Source organism: Perca fluviatilis, chromosome 12 (genome assembly GCF_010015445.1).
Source record: "Perca fluviatilis chromosome 12, GENO_Pfluv_1.0, whole genome shotgun sequence".
NCBI lineage: Eukaryota > Metazoa > Chordata > Actinopteri > Perciformes > Percidae > Perca > Perca fluviatilis.
In genome coordinates this window covers 28,282,324-28,303,787 of record NC_053123.1, presented here as the reverse complement: position 1 = coordinate 28,303,787, position 21,464 = coordinate 28,282,324, and the positions used below count along the sequence as shown (strand labels likewise).

At 39.8% G+C, this 21,464-nt stretch overlaps 1 protein-coding gene across 1 annotated transcript in view; it reads right to left on the bottom strand.

Annotated features, from left to right (window-relative positions):
• abcb6b (ATP-binding cassette, sub-family B (MDR/TAP), member 6b) overlaps window positions 1-13,801 on the bottom strand; it is a 49,735-nt gene extending 35,934 nt beyond the window's left edge. Inside the window, exons 1-11 of the mRNA XM_039818331.1 lie at window positions 13,742-13,801; window positions 12,761-12,962; window positions 10,671-10,763; window positions 10,442-10,518; window positions 8,987-9,102; window positions 8,722-8,843; window positions 6,696-6,805; window positions 5,632-5,697; window positions 5,334-5,459; window positions 2,891-2,967; window positions 2,725-2,788 (exon numbers count right to left, since the gene is read on the bottom strand). Coding sequence (XP_039674265.1) covers window positions 2,725-2,788; window positions 2,891-2,967; window positions 5,334-5,459; window positions 5,632-5,697; window positions 6,696-6,805; window positions 8,722-8,843; window positions 8,987-9,102; window positions 10,442-10,518; window positions 10,671-10,763; window positions 12,761-12,962; window positions 13,742-13,801 — 1,113 coding nt within the window. The remainder of the gene's footprint in view (window positions 1-2,724; window positions 2,789-2,890; window positions 2,968-5,333; window positions 5,460-5,631; window positions 5,698-6,695; window positions 6,806-8,721; window positions 8,844-8,986; window positions 9,103-10,441; window positions 10,519-10,670; window positions 10,764-12,760; window positions 12,963-13,741) is intronic.
• Window positions 13,802-21,464: the final 7,663 nt, after the last annotated feature.

Sequence of the window (21,464 nt, the reverse complement as noted above, 5' to 3'; positions counted from 1 at the left end):
TAACTCTTGACTTTTACGTAGGGTGCCCTTCAGCAGTGGCACTAAAATCTTTTTTATTATGGGTTAAATGGTATGCATTTGTGTGTGTGTTTTTTTTTTTTTTTTTTTTTTTGTGTGTGTGTGTGTGTGTGTGTGTGTGTGTGTGTGTGTGTGTGTGTGTGTGTTTCTATATGTGTCTTTATGTGTTTTCTTAAATGGGTATTGACTGTCTGCTATGAATGGTTTCTGTTGTTTTGGAATGAACACACTGCACCAAATTCCTAGCAACTTAGTTGCATGGCAATAAAGTATTGAATCTTGAAAAGGGAAATCCTACCATCCCCCTTCTTTTTCCTTCCCATTATATTTTACTTTTTCTCTTTCTCACTTGCTCTGTCCATCTTTCTCCCGTTCTCCTCCTTACCATAAGTCTTCATATCTTCATAGATGCACTAACTGATGTTGTGTTGTAATCATAGGCGTAATTTATGGTATAAATTTTTTTTATATATATATAATTTTGATTATACCATGGTGGTATAATCAAAACTGCCCCCCCCCCCAAAAAAAAAAACAACTAAATTATATTATAATTTCCTTGGCATAAATAAGACATGTACATCATAATAATGCAGAAAAGGCACAAATTGTTGCAGAAAATTTCACCAAAATGCAGGACATTAAGTGTCTGATATGCTAAAAATTTCAATTTTGCTCAAAAGTGGAAATCTCAATTACCCCCCACCCCCCAATGTTGAACCCAAAGTTACGCCTTTGGTTGTAATCATTGACATTTGCAAAGTTTGCTTGTAATCGGAAGAATTATCACCATCAGATCACTCTCTCCTTTCCTCCTTTCCCCTCCTCCTCCTCCTCCTCCTCCTCCTCCTCCTCCTCCTCCTCCTCCTCCCTGACTCCCCTCGCCTGCAGCTTCCCAAGCCAAAAGAAAAGGGCCGCTGTGATTTTAAGGTGCTCTAATGCTTTTGTCTACATTCATGTGGCTGTTTACCATATCAAGGGCCTGTGAATGTAGGAGCCTTTAGTGAGGCAGCCGGAGGACGCCTTTTCCCACCGAAACACACACACACACACACACACACACACACACACAAAACACAAACACTTGTTGATCTCCTGATCCGCTGACTTCTGACTGTGTGAGCTTCTGTTGCCAAGCACGACTGAAGCAAAGCGATCAGAAATGAACACTTAATAAGATTTCAGTTTTTTATATCCACTTATTTGTAATTATTATATTTATTTTATATTTTAATATACACACACCTCTCTATATATTTTATTTCTAGTTTATGCTAATCGGCGATTATTCTTACTTCTTAACTTTTTAGTTTACTATTTAGTTTCTTATCCTAGTATCTTTCTGTTTGTTCCTTGGGGGCTTAAAACAGCATTTTGAGCCTCTATATGTCCTGTACATACTGTATGGCAGAATTGACTAAATTAAGTTGAATTTGACTCGACTTTGATTTAGACTTAACAAGAAAATACATTGTGTTATTTCCTATCCAAGCTGATTTGCACTAACTTGAACCACTTTTACAGCATTTGCAATAGCAGTGTATTATTATTAATGTTGATTTTAAAATATATGAGCCAAACAATAATGTTATATTTGTCCAGTAATATGACTAATTGGATGACTTGATAAGTTTCCTCTACAGGGAGAAAGTATTCGTTTACAAGGTGGAGAAAATATTTTGTTGCTGGGATTAAATTAGCAACTTTCCCAACTAATAAGCATCCACATAGTCATTATTTCATGCAAAGTGTCTTCACAAATTTAAGCATAGCAACACAAAGTTAAGCACTCAGTTTATTACCACCAATAATGGGCTGTGTTGTAACAGACTTAATACTATTAATAATAATAATAACATTATTCATAATAATAATAATAATAATAATTTACACTTTAATAATCCCGCAAAGGAAATTACAGTGTTTTCACTCTATTGTTATTATTATACATTACATACAGGCCTGAAACACACACACATGCGCAGTACCTATACATGCACTAATGGAGAGATGTCAGAGTGAGGGGGCTGCAGTGGTCGATTGGACAGGCGCCCTGAGAAGTTTGGGGTTCGGTGCCTTGCTCAAGAGCACCTTGGCAGTGCCCAGGAGTTGAACTGGTATCTCTACAGCTACCAGTTAACCAGTTTCCCAACCCAGCTCCCTGGCTACTGCCATCCCAGACTTGGTTCAAAATGAATTTAAAAATCTAAATGCATTATTATTATAATTATTTGTTTGTTTCCACTATTTTATTTATTGAGTCTACTTATATAACCAACTTCTTCTTTTAGAATTTTGCTTTTCCTTTCACTCGTTTATTTTCTTGGGATTTTCAATTATGTTTAAGTATTTCATTCCATTCTTCTTCTTTTACGTTTTTTTGGGGGGCTTTTCCGTCTTTAATTATGACAGGACAGCTAGGTGAGAAAGGGGGGAAGACACGCAGGAAATTGTCACAGGTCAGATTCGAACCCTGGGTTGAGGCATAAACCTCTCAGTAGATGTGCGACTGCTCTACCACTGAGCCAACCGGGCCACCGGTCCATTCTTTTGTACATATATATTTCTTAAAATCAGAAAAAGAAGCATATTTGTTGTGCTGTATTATGTACACCAATGTGTTTCCCAATAACAATTTTAAGGGAAAAAAAAGAATTAAAAAATCTACAGTATATACCAGTATATATTGTGTTTTGTGACTCTCACCTCTTTCTGCTCCGTCAACAGTGCCAGCATGTTCTCCATGTCAACAAATGCACTCTGAATCAGCCTGCAGAGACACACAATGCAGATTTATGTACTGTATATCACAGATGCTGATCATGAATCATAGATATTCAGGGCTCAGTGGCCTCCTGTACATTAACCTCACCTGTAGTAGGTGCCAAACCAGTTCAGAGGAGTGTACAGCTGGATGATGTAGGTACCAAACAAAACATAGTCTCCAACCTGAGGGGAAAGTTAACACATAAAGCTAATGAACATTCCTGCTCCTATACTAATCAAAGGTTACAGTCAGCCATACACTGTAAGAAAAAGATCCGTAGAAAAACAGATAATGTCCTGACAGAAAATTACCAGTAGCCTTTCCGTTAAACGGACACTTCTGTTAATCCAAAAACTGAAAAGTTCCTCTAAATTTAAAGTATAACCTCTGTACCTTTAACGGTGATTTCTGGTAATCCACAAATCACTATATGGAAAAATACCTGTGAAAAATCATTACAGAAAATTCCTTTATATTAACACAGACAGTATATTAGCCCGTATTTCTTGTAACAGTGTATCAATTAGCTTCCCACTAGTAAGAGTTTACCACAGTGTTTTTTGCAACTTGGGGGGAGGCCGAACAAGAACACAAATTTGACATATCAGCAGCTTATAAAGTTGTCATGGAGAAAGTCTCAGTGCATCTGATATCCTGATCACTGTTTAAGTCAGAGATCTTCAACAGGGGGTCTGGGACCCCTAGGGCACACGTGTCAACTCAAGGCCTGCGGGCCAAACCCGGCCCCTCTCAAATTTTGATCCGGCCCGCAAATAAATTTAGATTCACAATAAATTATGGCCCGCTTTGTTGTGCGCCAAACCAAAAGGATGGGAAACAGTTTTTCAGACTGCAATTACGTGAAACTCAAAGCAGAATTTGGAAGATTTGCCGACGTTGAGACTCATAAATTCCCACAGACCCAGAAAGTTGGGAAAAACAAGCCTGGGAAAGGGGTTTGTGGGTTTTCCTTTTTTTTTTTTTTTTAATTTTTGTTTGTTTGTTTTTAAAAACCAATATTGCTTTTAAAAAATTTTTTTTTTTTTTTTTGTTTTTTTTGTCTTTTTTTTTTTTTTTTTTTTTTTTTTTTTTTTTTTTTTTACAACACCCCAAAGATATTGGACTCTTGATTATATAAAAGCATGTCAATAAACTCTACATGTCTGGCCCTTGATGGGATTCTCATTTTCCAGTATGGCCCTTAGTGAAATAGTTTGACATCCCTGCCCTAGGGGGTCCTCAGAGTTAGTGCAGTGGGGCCACCAAATTATGTAAAAAATATATATTTTTGAAAGTTTATCATGTCAAAAATTAAAATAAGTCTGAAAACATACATTAATATGAATGCAACATTTTAATAGCAAAGATAAACTGGCCTATTTGTGAAAAAAAAAAAATTCACACATTGAAGATAAGCTTACTTACAGGTAAGTTAGCCACTATGGTAGCCGTACAGTTAAGTTCAAGGAGTCACTGTGCCTTCCAGATGTATGTTTAACATTAAAACATGATGCATAAATAATATTAATTTCTTTTCATCCATTCTGCCCAGTTAATGCAACTCAATTGTATACAATATATGCGTTAGGGGGTCCCTACTCACTCTCACTTTCAGCTTAGGGGTCCCTGGCTTAAAACATGTTGATGATGCCTGGCTTAAGTCATTGTCGGTGTGTCCACATGATACAAGCCTTCCGTGATCGGACCCCCTCCTCCACGCAGTTGCTAGTAGCCAAGGAGGACACGGAGGATTAAAAAAACATGATGGACTCTTCAGAAGAGGTCATTATCTTCAATCGATTTCCTGCGCGGGAAAGTCGCCGGACGCCACAATCTTCTGAAAACAGCCATACTGAGAAATACAGAGAGAATTGTGTGGAGCTGAGAGTCTTAATTAGGTTTGTAGCAACTCACTTGGAAATGGCTTGAATGTAATGGACATTCATTAATATTAAATCTGGGAAACTGGGGAACTGTAGCCATTATATCCATAAAATTGTAAAACACTCTTTAAAAGTCTTACATTTCATTTGAATAAAAGTACAAAGGTACTTTTAACCATTCGAGGCGACTGAAGGTAACTTGTATGTTAGTCTCGCATTGCCAGACCTTCCTCCACAGCGCTGCGGAGGAGGGTCTGGCTAGTCCACACAACATTCCGGGATGGGAGAAAAGCGTGCTCTGGTTTATTGGCATTTCTCTAAACCAATCACAATTGTCATGGGCAGCGCAATGCACAGTACGGAGCCACGGCGCCTCTGCAAAATAGCTTTGGGAAGGAACTTGTTTTGGTGGAACGTGTGTACGTTCAAAAGTTGTTTTAGTCATGTAACAGAAAACTCAGATTGGACAGATAGTCTAGCTAGCTGTCTGGATTTAACCTGCAGAGATCTGAGAAAAAGGTTAACCATAGTCCTCAGAAATCCACCGGAGTTTAAAATGGCAACACAAAGGAAGCCCAAGGCAAAGGATATCCGACCTAAATATAGACTTGTGATTTAGCTATTCAATTCTACTGTTTGTTTGTTTTTTTACTCTTCACTGATACCTGGAATTGTCCCTCGTAGACCAGGTAGGCACAGAGCAGAGATCCAGCCAGCAGTCCTGATCCTATGATGATGTTCTGGGATTGATTCAGCAGAGCCAGGGAGGCAGAGCTCTTCCACTCACAGTGCTACACAAACACAACCGGCACTTTAATTAAAAATAAGAAATATAGACAAAAAAAAAAAAACTTTGACAATTGATTAGTTTTGCCAGGTTTAGCAGAGCACTTTACATCTACTTGTGACAAGCAGGTATGAGTTGTCTATCTGCTGTTGGCTGGCCTTTGGTACCAGGCTTACTTGATATTCCCGAATGGCTTCCTCAAAGCAGCGGACTTCATAATCCTCAGCGCAGTAATATTTTACCTGTGAAAATAAATACAGAGAGAGAAGACTGAAACATTCTGAACTTTCCTGCAACTTAAAATATCTACAAACATTTCTATTAACTATTTCAGAACTCTCTAAAAAATATCTGGAAAACACTGGAACATTACAACACATTGTGGATGTCCCAGATGGCCAAATGTAGCCTACAACAGCACAACTGGGTGGTTTCACAAGTACAACACCTGGACACACCTGGATGTGATGTTGGGTGCGGTCAGAAGTCAAAATCAACCCGTTCTCACTCCCAACTCGTAAAATACGGACGTTTGACAGTGGCTGTCAGCGTCTGAAGCGACGCAAATAGCGCCCTTCAGTGTGTTTGTAGAACATACCGGGGAGAGCAGCAGCTACACAGGGTTTGAAGATGACATAACACTAAGAGCGACTACGGTAGCGAGAAGAATGAAAGCCTGAAAATCCGCATAGGGAGGTTGGTTGGGGTGGTGGATGGGTCAAACAACACAACACTTTCTTCTTTTACTAAACCCAACCGTCCCGTTATTGTTTTCCTGAACCCAACCGTCCGTTCTTCTTTTCCTGAACCCAACCGTCCTGTTCTTCTTTTCCTGAACCCAACCGTCCGTTCTTCTTTTCCTAAACCCAACCGTCCGTTATTTTTTTCCTGAACCCAACCGTCCGTTCTTCATTTCCTTAACCCAACCGTCCATTCTTCTTTTCCTAAACCCAACCGTCCGTTCTTCTTTTCCTAAACCCAACTGTCCCATTCTTCCCGCGTGTCATGGAAACGTGAGCCCACCCACGACCTTTTCCTTAACTTAACTGCGTCAAAAGTGACGCCAATAGTCCCGACCAAGCGAATTTAGCTAAAACACGTTTAGATATGACACTAAAGGAGACTTTTAGCGCCAATAACAACGCCAAAGGCACCTGACCAAGCATCAGTATCTGACGTGATGGGAATGAGAATCTGTTGGCTACATAGAGGAAATTAATGTGTGGTGTTATGTATTTACAGTCTCAAAGTTGAGCAGCGAGTCTACGGCTCTGGACTTGGCATTGTTGTCTTGGTTGTTCATCTCTCTCCTGTATTTCGTCCTCCACTCTGTAATCAGGATGGTACAGGCTGCACACAGAGTTAGTCTGGTTAATATCGGTTCAGAGTTGAATTTGACAAGATGGTTATGTAAGCAACATATACAATCTAAATATATGGAGCATATAGAAAGGGAGAAAAAACATTCTGGGCTGGTTGTATTTCTTAAAACCAATCACAATAGTTAAAGTGAATATATGTAAGTTTTAAATGTTTCTGAAACTGTGGAATTTTTCATCTGATGATCTTAAATGACCTGTAAGAGCAAACGAGACTTACAGTGAAAAGAACGCTATTTGTAAGTAGTTTTTATTAATGCCTTTGACCGGGTCAGATTTCCCCGCGAAGTCACGGAATGAATTACGGCAGGTAGACCCCGTTACAGTAAGACATTCTGATGGGTCACAGATTTCAGCGTAACACCGCAAAAAAGCCTGCGTTAGTGAGTATGCAGGTAAAAGGTAACAGGCGATTTCTTTGTATTTTAATTGTATTTTAGCTAAGGCTGATACTGGGACAGGACCATCACAGGAAAGAAGGACATTAAACGTAGAACAACTAAAAGGTAAAGTGAAAGAGAACAGGCAAAACCCGAGTCAATCGCAGTCGGGCTTTCAACAGATTCAACTATTAGGGATTGTAAATGACTCAAAACCCACCCCCAATTGGCCCTCAGGTATGTAATATGTCTATTTCATTCATAAAATAACTTTAGATTTCGCAATGTGGTTTTACATCAGTAGCCAACATTAAAATACGTCCCCCTTTCGTTTAGCACGTACATTTTATTCCCTTTAGTCCATGTTTGTGTTGGCTTACTATTTTCTTTCCCCTTGTCCCCCTGTAGTTGTGTAAAACGTCCATGGGTTTCATGAAATGCGCTATATAAATCAAAGTTGTTATTACGTTGGTTGCTACAACAATCTCTTATTGCTTTGGCTCATGACACAGTGACAGTGATACCCGGTTTAGCTCATGAGACATCCAATGTAGGCTAAGTTACCGTATGCAACACTTGAAATGCAACAATGCATCTGTAACCTATTCTCTTATTGTAAATGAATGATTTTCTGTCCGAGCAAAACATTCATCACAACTATATGACCTCTCCGTAACGCTAACTCAGTAATAGAGTGGGCAATACTGCACCGTAAAGAAAAAACCTTTATGAAAGCGGCCGCTGAAATCAACACCAACCGAAAGTTACATATAGCCACTTTAAGCCCCAGAAGCAGCGACGGTGTCCTTGCAAAATAGATAGTGGAGACAGCAGAAGTGGAAGCGCCGGATGTCAGACTTTATCCCAGCAATCTACATCCGGTAAGTCAGACTATGGTGAGGGCTTTTAAAGTATGACACTGTGTATCCAAAGGTTTGGTATTGCTTGATGATACCAGAAAGAAATAGTTGTCCTAATGGCAAAGCCAGCTTTCATTTCCTTTCATTTTTTGCCCACAACTTTGTGACGATATAAAAACATATAACATATATTGACAGACAATAAAGTATAACCGTACACCTTAATTTCCTCCTGGATAAATAAAGTATCTCTATACCCACCTAAGAGGATTAGGGCCACACATGAAAAATGGCCCTGATCCTCTTCGGTTTATACACTTGTTATTTCAAGTTAATGAGATATCAAAGTTCAGATTACCAGAAAGGGATGGTTAATAACTAAAATGGCACACACACACACACACACACACACACACACACACACACACACACACACACACACACACACACACACACACACACACACACACACACACACTCACACACCAGAAAATACATAATCACAGTTTAGACACAGGATAAAAAATAGGAACTAAATAAGTAAGTAAGTAAGTAATTCATAAAATGTGTAGAAAACTTATAGTTTAGGGAAAAAGACCCTTCAGTGTCACACACACACACACACACACACACTCTCTCTGACTCACTGAGGTAGAGGACCATGCAGGTGAAAACGATGAGTCCAAACCAGATATTAAAGTAGGAGACGAAGTAGATGATGGCGATGATGATGTCACAGATGGTGGGGAGGATACTGAACAGGATGTAGCTAAAGACAGAAAACAACTATAAGATGAATTAATGAGTGTTGTTGGCGACCGTGGTTCCTTGGCCCTCATTGTGTCCCAAGAAGAAGAAGAACTTGTTTTGGTAACAGAGTTGAGGTTAAATGTCTCCACCTATCTGTCCTACCTCAGCAGGTTGTTGATGGAGGACGTGCCTCTGTCGACGCTCCTCAGCACGTCTCCGGTGCGTCGCTCCAGGTGCCAGCGCAGAGACAAGCCGTGCAGGTGGGAAAACAAACACACCTGGAGGGTGGAGGGAGGGGGAACAGAAAGAGACTTCCAGTAATGTGACTGAACACACGCCGCCTACAGCCATTACTTACTGAGATCACGTCCAGTGTAAACGCTGAATTTGAAATGAAATGTACAGCTTTAACCCTCGTATTGTCTTCTCGTCGAACGTGCCCTTGTTGTCAAGACCACCGATGCTATGAAATTGAAGAAAACACTCAAAGGAGTGATCATTCATTTGACTTGCAAAGAGCTTTGTGTAGAACCATCCATGTTATTTTGGGGAAATTTGGTTTAAAGAAACCCATATTCTGAAATTTTGAAAAGGGTTTGGGGTTCTGGATGAAAATTGTCCCCAGAAATATATAATTATTCTTTTTGGTGAAATATTTGTATTTAAAGCTCAATCACAAACTAATGTGAATCTAAGTTTCCTTAAAAACAAAAATCATTGCAATTATAAAGTAGCACAACAAATATATTTGCTCTAGTAAAGAGTGGGACTATATATAAAACTCTAAAATATGCTCTAGCTGTCATGTGTTTATTTCAGTTTCTGGTTGATATACCGGTACTATTCACCTAAATATTTGAATTACTGAGGGGATCCTATCAATTTTATTTTGTTTCTTTTTTTTATTCATTTTTTCCTTTTGTCCAATTGTTTATTTGCATTTCTTTATTTTTGTGAGGTTATGTTTTTGTTATAGTGATGTTTTTATCTCACATTGGTGAGTACAATATAATAATGTTGTACTCACCAATGTGAGATAAAAACATTATGAGCAAAACTCCAAAAACATGACCCAAGTGGTAATAAACCAGAATTAAGCTTGAATTATACTGTAAAGCAGGGATCTTCAATAGAGGGTCCTCAGAGTCAATGCAGGGGGGCCTCCAAATTATTGTTAGTTGTTAATGATAAAATGAACCCAAAATATTATTAGCAAATATAAATCCCCACTGTTTACTGGCCTATAGGTAAGTTTAGGTAGTCACTAATGCCAGCCACATGTATGTTTTAACATTAAAAAATGATTTATAAAATTAAACAATTATTAGGCTATTTTAATAGCTTTGTATTATATGTAAAAAAAGGTATGTATAAAGGTTTTAGGCCGACCTACACTTTATTGTAGGCCCAGTTTAATATGCAACTTAATTTTATACAATATATGTTGTAGGGGGTCCCTGATCCATCTCTCTTTCAGTTAAAGGGTCCTTGGCTTAAAAAATGTTGAAGACCCCTGCTGTGAAGTGTAAATGAGCAAGTACAGTAGGAAGTAAAACTCACAAAGTCAGACTTTAAAGGTGAAAAAATCAGGAAACAAAAGAAGTCGTCGGAGTGTACCTGAACGCCTCGGCTGGTAAACTGCTGAACTTTGATCCACAAGAACTGGCGAAGGTTGCTGATGAAACCAGAGGTCCCTGCAAGGAAGAACAGAGAGAGGACGATAAGAGAGATGCCAAAGCATTTCATGCACACATGCACTCTCAACCACACAGGAAGTAGCTTATATTCTGTGTCAAAAACACGTTTTATTTTGTACATACACATTCCTCTATAAATGAACACACACCTGCCCCTCCGCCCTGTAGGAACTTGAGCAGTGTGTAGATGCAGACAGTGGCAATCATCGAAGTCCAGCCGCCTCCTGCAGAAAGCTCATTCACTGCGCACGCACGCACGCACACACGCACACACACACACACACACACACACACACACACACACACACACACAACATTTTCCTTTTCCAACTTGACCATCATAAACTTTGGTTTTTAAATGACAGCAATTATATTCAGTGAGGCAGCAGGAGGATGCCTTTTCCCACCAAAACACACACACACACACACACACACACACACACACACACACACACACACACACACACACACACACACACACACACACACACACACACACACACACACACACACACACACACACACACACACACACACACACACACACAGACACAGAGAGAGAGTCATGAACACACACAGACACAGAGAGAGTCATGAACACATTCACATACTCCCCTTTCTGCCCCACAGACACATTCTTATTCATTACCATTTTGTACAAGTGCTGGGAATCAGGATGCACTGAAAAAACAGACAGGGATGGGGGAGGAGGAGGAGGAGAAGAAGAACTGAAGATCCATAGACATGGTGAGAAAAGAAGGGAGAACATAACATAAAAAGATGGAGAGAAATGAATAAAGAAATGTGTTCTTTAACTTTCTAGTGTGTGTTTTCAGTGGGGGGGCAGGGGGGGGGGATATTTTCAACTCTTTGGCATCGGGTCCTGGAGTCGGAGGGTGGGAGGCGGGGTTGGACCCAGAGACAAAACGTCTGTTGTACCGGTGTGTTAACTCCACCAAAAAGGCCGCTAATGCCGGCTAAGCATGACTGGCAGGAGGGGTGACCTCCCAGAAAACCCTCCAAACACACACACGCGTGCACACACACACGCACACACACACACACACCAACAACAACCCCCCCCCCCACACACACACTCTGAAACCTCCTCCACGCCCTCCTCATCACACAAAGCAGCGCTCGGCTTCATTCTCACAGCACTGACTTCTACTTTCATGTTGCTCCAGGAGCCAAATGGCCAATTTCCTAAAGAGGAAAGTAGCTGACGACAAACTGAACGCTGACTTCCTCTGAAGTGGAGACTTCTGGGTTTTTGCCTTGTGGTGAATGCAGTCTTGTGTACAAAATAGGGCACAAGAGACTTTGGCAAATGATGACACTCCCCTGGAAACTAACGGGTTACTTCCTCCTTCAAAGCGATAAGATCTCATTCCACAGGAGCTGAACTGTTTTTATAACCCATGACTACACCAGCACAAACTATTTTAAGGTTTATTTTATGATTTAGATCATGGTGTAATATCAGATCCTATCACTAACCGTATGAAGTCACTGGTTGGCATTTGTTACTGTGTTTTAGGGATTTGATCAGTTGTTTGGCATTAAGTGAATGATTAATGGTCAGTATTTGTGCAACTGTTGTTGTGTCAGGTTTGATGTATTATGCTTTATCTTTGACTTCATTTTCAAATATACATTTCTATTTAAATCAACCTAAAAGGGTCATACACATGGTTCACATTCAAGATTATTCCTGTTTAGTGTTATGATTTTTCTCTTTGAGTAATGCAAAAATTACAGATGCTTTTTGACTTAAAGGCCCCATATTGTAAAAAATTAGATTTCCATGTCCTTTTTTTAATTATAAGGCAGGTCGAGGTGCTATATAAATACTGTGAAAGTTACAAAAACGCTCAATTCACAGAGAAAAACACAGCGCACATATTCAGACAAACTTTCTTGAAGCTCTGATCCAAGTTCTGCTGTTTAACAATATGACAACCTGACAACCCAGAGGGTAGGAACACACTCCGACACTACACACTCGGAGGAAATCAAGGACATAAGGAAACAAGGGAGCCTCAAAAAACTTGAGCACACTGCCATCTACAGTTTGGACAGTAAAATGATTTCAGTTTGAGTTCTGTTCCTGAGATGTGTTTGTGTTAAAGTTTTTCAGATTTGGTATCACTACATACCACACGATTTTAAACTACACATTTAGTGAACTAAGAAAGTCCAGGATCTCCTATTAGCTTCTCTGTTTGTAAGTGCTTACCAATGTTTTTGGAGTACACGGGCACCAGCACATTAACCAGTCGCTCTGCTGCCAGCAGGCCCACACACAGGAGCACGAGTCCCTGCAGCGCTGCGTTGCCTTTGGGCCAGACGTATGGCAGTAACAGTTTCACCTTCCTCCCAAAGCCTTGCCACACGGACGGCAAGGAGGAAGAGGAGGAGGGAGAGGAGGAGTGTTGGATCTGGATGGCGAGAGAGGACAGTCAGAATATGGCTTTTTAGTATGTGTATTATCACTTCTATTGTTTTTAGTTAAATTAAAATATAATATAAAATGTAATATAAATGCCTTGTTTCTATTGTCTGTTCGTGTTCAGACTGAACCAGATGTTCATTTTCTCCTCGCTTTATTTGCACTGATTCCACTGCTGGGAAGAAAATCTAGACCGTGCAACAAGGCAGGCCTGCTTGGTTCGTTCATGGAATGATCGTAAAGATTTACAAAGAATATGTTTATGGCATTTATTCTCTATTGGGACCGATTGGTGGGGATTTTCTATGGACAAGTTTGATGAAGGAAACATGGAGGACCACACATATTCAAAATCCAAATTTCAGGAACAGGAGTCTTCTTCTTCTTCGCCCAGAAAAAGAAAACGGATATTGAAAAGAGCAAGAGACCGGCGACATCAGAAAAAAGCGTGAAGGCTACCGTAGCTGTAATACGTACTTTGAACTGCGTGGCGCGAGAGAGTTGATTGCGATAAATGATCTCAACGCTAGATGGGAGAAATTCCCACACATTGGACCTTTAACGCTTACAAACTTGGATGAAAGTTGACCTTTGGACAATTGAACGCCAACCAAACACGTTTTCTTTCAGTCATCTCACAAAGAGGCTTTAGTGTCACAGAGAAGTACTTTCGGGGGGTTTTTGTGTTCAAACTTACAAAAAAATGTAATCTAAGTGTCTTATGAACTTACAGAAGAATTTTGTAAGAAATCCCATGAAGGAACTCACCTCAACATTTACGACTCCTCTTTTTCCTTCTCTTCCACTCTTCACAGGGACGTCTGCCATCTGATTCACCTGCAGTTTACTCTGGTGTAAAAACGCCTTCCTTCAGCAGCAGAACAACTACAAGCCATACACACACATCCTTGTTACAGGATTACCGGCAAATATTTCATTAACTGGAGCTGTATTAGCGCCTGAAAGTTAAAACCTGCTGTGAGGGTTTTTAAAACCAGTGAGAGTGACTGCACACACACACTTCTGTTGTGTTTTGAGCTTTCAGTTTAAAGTAGTCAGCATTTTGCTTTGAGCTGTGAGCAGGGCAGCGTGCGTGTGCGTGCGTGCGTGCGTGTGCGTGCGTGCGTGCGTGTGTGTGTGTGCATGTGTGTGTGAGAGAGAGAGAGTATGTTTGTGTGCAACAGTGTCATTACAACAAGCTTGAATATAAAACGAATACGTCAAATACTGTATTTCTATATTTTAGGTTAGCAATGTATTCCAAATGTATGGAAAAAAAACTGCCTTGGTATAGCTTATTATATGATTTCAATACATTGAATTACCTGTATTTGACAATTTATTTTAAAGTTAAAAGTGGGAAAGAAAGAAAGAAAAAATCTTTTGGAGGAACATTTTCTGAAAAATACATAGTGTAGTGGAACCTTGCACACAAATCCAAAGGCAGATGACTCATAATTTAAAACAAAGACATTACACATTATGAATAACATAACAGTTGACATTTCTGTTTGTCTGGCAATGAGTTCAGTTAATTTTTTAATTAATTGTTAGGTAGGAAAGCTATTTTGCACACCTCTTTTGCCAGGAAGGTGCGTAGGATATGATCAAAAGTAGCAGATCAAAATGTTTAGAGAAAATCCCGCACACTGACCATTACGCAAGCAATAATTTATTTAACGTTTCGGTCTCAGACCTTCATCAGGTAAATGAAGGTCTGCATTGTTACAAAATCAGCTCCCTAAATCTGACTTTTTAAGCCAATTTTAACATTTCATATTAAGTTCCTGCAGCCATAGACTTAAAGGGGTGATAGAATGATTATATAGGGTATTTCACACTGTTCCTTAGGTCTCCTAATGGGGTATGTAACATTGGATGGGCTGAAAATTGCCCGAATGCTATTTTATGGGCCCATAACTACCTTGTGAATATGGCCATATTTGTAACAAGAGCTTTTCTTCCAAATATGGTATGCTCATGAATATTTATAATAATGAAAATTTTATATAAAAATGCTTTCGTTTGGGGTTTGATATAATCTACTAAACTGTTCACTCAGCCTCTTAAAACAACTTTAAACTAGAAGCTTAAATGCAGCGTATAAATGTCCAGGACATTCAGCTTCTCTATAATCTTACTAAACTCAGCCAGTCAATCGGCTGAAAGTTCCATAAAGATTAACCTCTGTGGTATGATTCACATGCTGCGTTTGAAATATTTTGAATGAATGTATCAGATGATCATTTCAACCAGTATAAGAATCACGAATGCTAGTGCTAACACCAAGTGCTAATGGTGAATCTTCTGACATTTAGTCTACATGTTGGGGCACCACCCAGTGGACACACACACACACACACACACACACACACACACACATATACACACACATACACACACAGACATACGCACACACACACACGCACACACACACACAAACACACACACATACAGACACTCACACAGACAGACAGACACAGACAGACAGACAGACACACACACAGACAGACAGACAGACACATACACACACACACACAAACACAGACAGACAGACACAGACAGACAGACACACACACAGACAGACAGACAGACAGACAGACAGACATACACACACACAAACACAGACAGACAGACACAGACAGACAGACACAGACAGACACACACACACACACACACACACACAGACATACACACAAACACACAGACACAGACACACACACACACAGACAGACACACAGACATACACACACACACACAGAGACACAGACAGACAGGCAGACAGACAGACAGACAGAGACACACACACACACACACACACAGACAGACAGACACAGACACACACACACACACACACACACACACACACACACACACACACAGAGCGAAAAGGGGTTTCAGAGATAAGACAGCAAGAGGCAAGAATACAAACCAGCAGGTTGTTTATTAGTAAAGAGTACCAAACCAGCAGGTTGTAGGAAGAGGCAGCCTGTACACACGTGTGCTGCTTCACACAGCGACATGAAGCCATCAGCATAACGTTTCTCTACGGACAAAGCTCAGCACGAAACACTATCAGGATACCGCACGGGCTAGCATTCAACAGGGTGGAGCCACCACGGTGCTACGCGGCTCACCAAGCCATCACAGATGCATTGTGGGATTGGGACAGCCGGCCTGAAGTTTGACTCTGTGGAGAAAAAGATCGGAGTGTCTACAACAGAAAACGTGACACCTGTAATTAAAATGAGCTCCACCTGCATCAGCTGTGGCATAAAAGTGATGTGCACATTGATGCATCACTTATTATAATCCAATAACATAATATGCAGCATGATAAGTACTTTTACTCTTGGTACTTAAAAGTATATTTTGATGCTAATACTTTCGTACTTTTACTTAAGTAACATTTTGAATGCAGGACTTTTACTTACTTATACATCTTCCACCACTGGTATTTACAATTGAATATTATCTGTGAAGAAAATATCTCAACCTGCTAAACTGTTGGTGGTAATCAGATTTAGTTTTCTGACGCAGTGATGCACTTTGAAAAGATGTGCGTTTCAAAATAATCCACCTTCTCAAAGCACATGAAAAACTGGTGTGAATTAGGCCGAATATCATCCTTAAAATAGGTCTAGAAGCTGACCGAAAGACCTTCGGATTATTTTTCCATGTTTTAACTTCTATTCCCTATAAGCTGAAAGACAAAATGTGAATAAAAGGGCCACGTCTTACCAAAACATCACTACGTTGTCTTTGTTTACTTTCTTTCTCTTGTCTTTTTGTTGGCTTGTTGATTGTAGGAATTTCCCAAAAAAACAGACTCAACACAAAAGGACTATTTCTATTTCCTCCTTACTTTCTGACAGACCTGATTGATGGGAGAATCCTTTGTCAGATTTGACGTAGTTCAGAAAACCAACAGATCAGCTCTGTTCTTCGCAGAGTTAAATCCAAGCCTCTGCTGCGGTCAAACATCAGGTTAAGTGAAACCAGAGGGGGAAGCTGTACTGGCTTTAGACAGAACCAGTACATTACATACTGTACACCACTAGGCGACTGCATTATCTAACTTCTTTTATATTTCCATTGCCAGTTTAAATCCAGATGGGCAGACCCAAAATTTAAAGAACAATCTCACTCCAGAGGTTGCTTCAATTGATCGTCTTTACAGGAAACTATTAGCAATTTAACTAGACAGAAATACAGACCTCAGTAAAGCTTAAATATTCTGGTGAGTTTCTGGAATATTATGAGTTTTGAAGGCTGGGTTATACTTTATGCCTCATGAAGACCCTGAGTGCTAAGCTAAAATGTCACGATGCAGAGCACGTATTTTACTTTTTCAGTTGAAAATTTAAACAGAGTAAATTAAGGGCTCCGGCTCTTTAAAATATCATGGAAACCAGCAGAGACGGACCTGTGGCATGTTTTGTTATGATTTTCATTTTCATTATTATTATCATTATTGATTTGGGTTTTTAGGATCACCTTCAATTGTTAGCAACAGTAACGATTTGTTAATCGTCCAGTGAAAATCATAAACTGAAGGCAGTGAGAGTCGTGTGGCAGCCATGTTAACTGGCGGTATTCCATTCTAGAGAAACAACTCGGAATTTCACAGCTATTAGGTGGCCGAGGCTGCAAAGTATGGAGGCCCAAAGTGTTCAATATTAAATTAATAAATTATAAAATATGTATCGTATTGTGAAATAAACCTGCATTTTTCAGAATAACTTTATTAGCGCGTTGTTGTTGAATTTTAATTCCAACAGTTTGTTTTCTTCTAGTCTGTTTTTAATCTCACAGCATTTTCCCAATGAAAAAAAGTTTTATTTCATAATGCCACTTTTTTATCATCTTTATTTTATGTTTAAGACCAACTGTCAATGAAGTCACAGCTATATGATTAGAATAATTTCACAATTTTATGGTTAAATTACATTATTTTTCCATATTCATTTATATTATTTGTTTAACGTATTTATCCAATATTGAACACTGAGTCTCCATAGTTGACCAATATGGCAGATTTTTATGAGTGGACTGTGGATTGTTTCAGTACTGTTGTCAACAGCGTGTTGCCTTTAGTGTGTTAGTTGATCCAGTTAGCAGTAAACTGTATGTACTATTCACATTTATTTTAAACCATTTAACACAAAGCTGTTCTGTATATCAGGAGGAGAAGGTAATGCTGTGTTCAGCTCACCTGGTAGAGCGTGCGCCCCATGTACAGAGGCTCAGTCCTCGATGCAGCGGCCACAGTGTCAATTCAAACCTGCGGCCCTTTGTTGCATGTCTAAATAAATGAATAAAGGCCTAAAAAAAAAATCATCTTTAAAAAAAAAAAAAAAGAACTTGTGTTTTCAAACTGGAGGGTTCGCTCTGTTGCAATTTTCCATTCTGGAAGCTGAAATTTCCAACTTTCCTGATTCAAAGTCCCTGCTGAGAAGGTGAAACAGCAGAGCACTGCTGATTCACTGGTACCTGAATACATCTCGATACAGCTGCACTAATAACCACAAACTACTATGCTCGCAGGGTGTTGTTGTACTAGACATCAAAGGGGAAAGTTATATTTGCACCATTCTGCATCCCTGGCTGCATGAAAAATAAATACTACTTTAGTACACTAAATCCTCGCGCGGCAGGTGGAGATGCAAAATGGTCAGAAGGGAGCATTGTGAAAGCGAAAGCATTTGCTGAAAGCAGAGGACAGCACTTGTGATGGCAGAACACATTCTACATTTTGTTTTTTTTTACATTCATCAGTAGAAACAGGACAGTACATTCCCATTCAGGACCGATTCAGCAACCACATGAACTATTTTACAAGACAAATGAATGGGACCCATACACTATGGTTTGGTTACTTGCCACAGTGGCTGGTAGACAAATGTACAAACAGAAAAGAACACCAAATGCAACAGGTTTTCTTTTTAAGAAACAGACAGACTGCTAACCTGATTTCTAAACCATCCCTGGTGAATTTACATGCAGGTTTTCCCTGATTATTCTACATTTTCTGTAAACTACCTAAGCAATTTTTTGGGACAAAGTATTTGTAAACAGTGATACGAACAAATTGTTATTGTTATTATTATTGTCCTATAGGAAGGGATTTTCCGTCTCCATGGGGCCTTCTCTGTGTTCCTGTGTAAGGTCCAGTGGTCCTCTGTTTGCTCTGCAAAGTGATTCTGTTAGCGATGTAGCGATGTTACCGGCTACAGGTGCCCATTTCAACCCAGTTCACTGTAGTTCATGAAAGTTCGGTTCAGTATAGATCCCTCAGTGGTTTGATGTAAACTCCAGCAGTTCACCACAACCCTATTCACAACATAAACTCTGCCGCTGCACAGTCCAGCAGCCGTTCAGTGACTTTGATTTACTCATCGTACGTCAGCTCCACTTAGTGCAGACCAGACTGCTCCAGGTCACCATTGCAATTATGATTGCACTCTCAGCTGCAGCCTTGAAATAAATAAACATTCAATAAATTAAAGGCATACCATAGCAAGGGTTCAGTGCTGCAGCGTCCAGTCCAAGACGCTTTCCATGTTCGAGCTACAGTTGTTAATGTACAGGAAATCCTCCGCGGTGACATAAGTGGTCTGTTATGCTTCATGCCAAACGGACAAAAACTTACATAAATATAATTTTTAAGTCCAGGTTTTTAGCTTTTTCTTGTTTAGGAGATCTTTTTTTTTATCTATTACCTACATGGAGAGGATTTATTTTAGTTTTTTGTAGACCAGTGATTTGGACAAGCAAGAATAATTTATAATGTTAGTGGGGATGTGGAGTGTCACCACACATTCAAGACTACATTTAGCAGAACATCCAAGCTATGAAGTCAAATGTCTGCTTGGTACGCTGAAATTTCATTCATTAAGTTTCGACAACATTCTCGATGGCTCTGCCGAAATCCCCCGTCACAATTAACAGCTTTCTTTTCTGTTACTGAAGCTCCTGAGTGAGACAGGCTTCGAGTCCCAGGATCAATCCTCAAATTCTAGTAATCCTGTCTAAGTGCTCTTGAGCAACACATTGAACCCAGGATAAGAACAGCAAATAAACCAATATTTCCAAATGTTGAATGGACTGTAACTCTGGCTGTGATCAGTCAGATTCCCTTTGAAACTGTTCAGACTCTTTAATCCTGGATGAGAGTTCCTCCTGATACTAATTCAAACTAACTCTATGATATCACACAAGGGTGTAATTTGGGGTTCAACATTGGGAGGGGGAGGGGGTTGAGATCTCCACCTATCTAGCGAAAACGTTTGTTTCAACATTAGGTGGGACAAATTCTAATGTGTCTGATGATCGTCCCCCAGAAAAATTTTGAGCATCAAACGCTTCATTTCCTGCATTCTGGTGAATTTTTCTGCAACAATTTGTGCCTTTTCTGCATGCACATGTCTTTATCCATGTAAATATTATTATTAATAATGAATGAATCGGCTGTATCGTTCAAAACTTTCTGCAGTTTCAAAAGATTACACGTGTTTCGTTTTTTTTTTTTTTTCTTCTTCTTTCTTTCTTTAGGAAACATGCACATCTTAATAAATATTTGCCTGCCACAGCATTTAAACTCTTTGACTTCATTAACCTGCCAGTTTTCATTATTGGCGGGGTTATAAATAATCCCCCCCATCATCTTTCCATAAATTACGCCTATGATTTCACAGGTCAGGAACTCACAAACGCTTTTTTAAATATATTCAGTAATTTTAGCCAAAGCATGCTAGCTGAGCATGGGTGGTAAAATGCTACTCGGTGAGTGTGATTCTGCGGGCCAGTTGGCTAGTGAGGCCGATCCCTGCCGCAGTGCTCCTGAGCAATAGCGCCAACAGCCTTCCGCAGATCCAAGTGAAAGAGACAAGATACAATTAGCTCCTAACATAACGTTCAATTACCTCCAATATATCATCTGTCCCTGGAAAAATAAACATTACAAATATAAATTAACATGTTGCCATTATGCCTGCTCACAGTGTGTTTTCTAAATGCTCTTTTTCTCAACTTTGAGGTCATTTCTTTGGGTTGTTACGGGGGCGGGTTGTTCTAGGCGGTTTACGGGACCAGCTTCACATGTAATTAGTCTATATCCACGACCTTCCACTTCCGGGATTGCCCCGTTGCCGCCGGAAATTCCGCCCTATGTCCTTCTTTTCGGCCAGGTATCTGTTCCCTAATGCTTTCTTTGTGTTGGAATTTTAAACTCCTGTGGATTTCTGAGGACTATGGTTAACTTCTCCTCAGATCTCTGCAGGGGAAATCCAGACAGCTAGCTAGACTATCTGTCCAATCTGAGTTTTCTGTTGCACGACTAAAACTACTTTTGAACGTACACACGTTCCACCAAAACGAGTTCCTTTCCCGAGGCTATTTTGCAGAGGCGCCGTTGCTCCGCTCGGCGCTTAGCATCGCCCAAGACGATTGTAATTGGTTTAAAGAAACGCCAATAAACCAGAGAAACGTT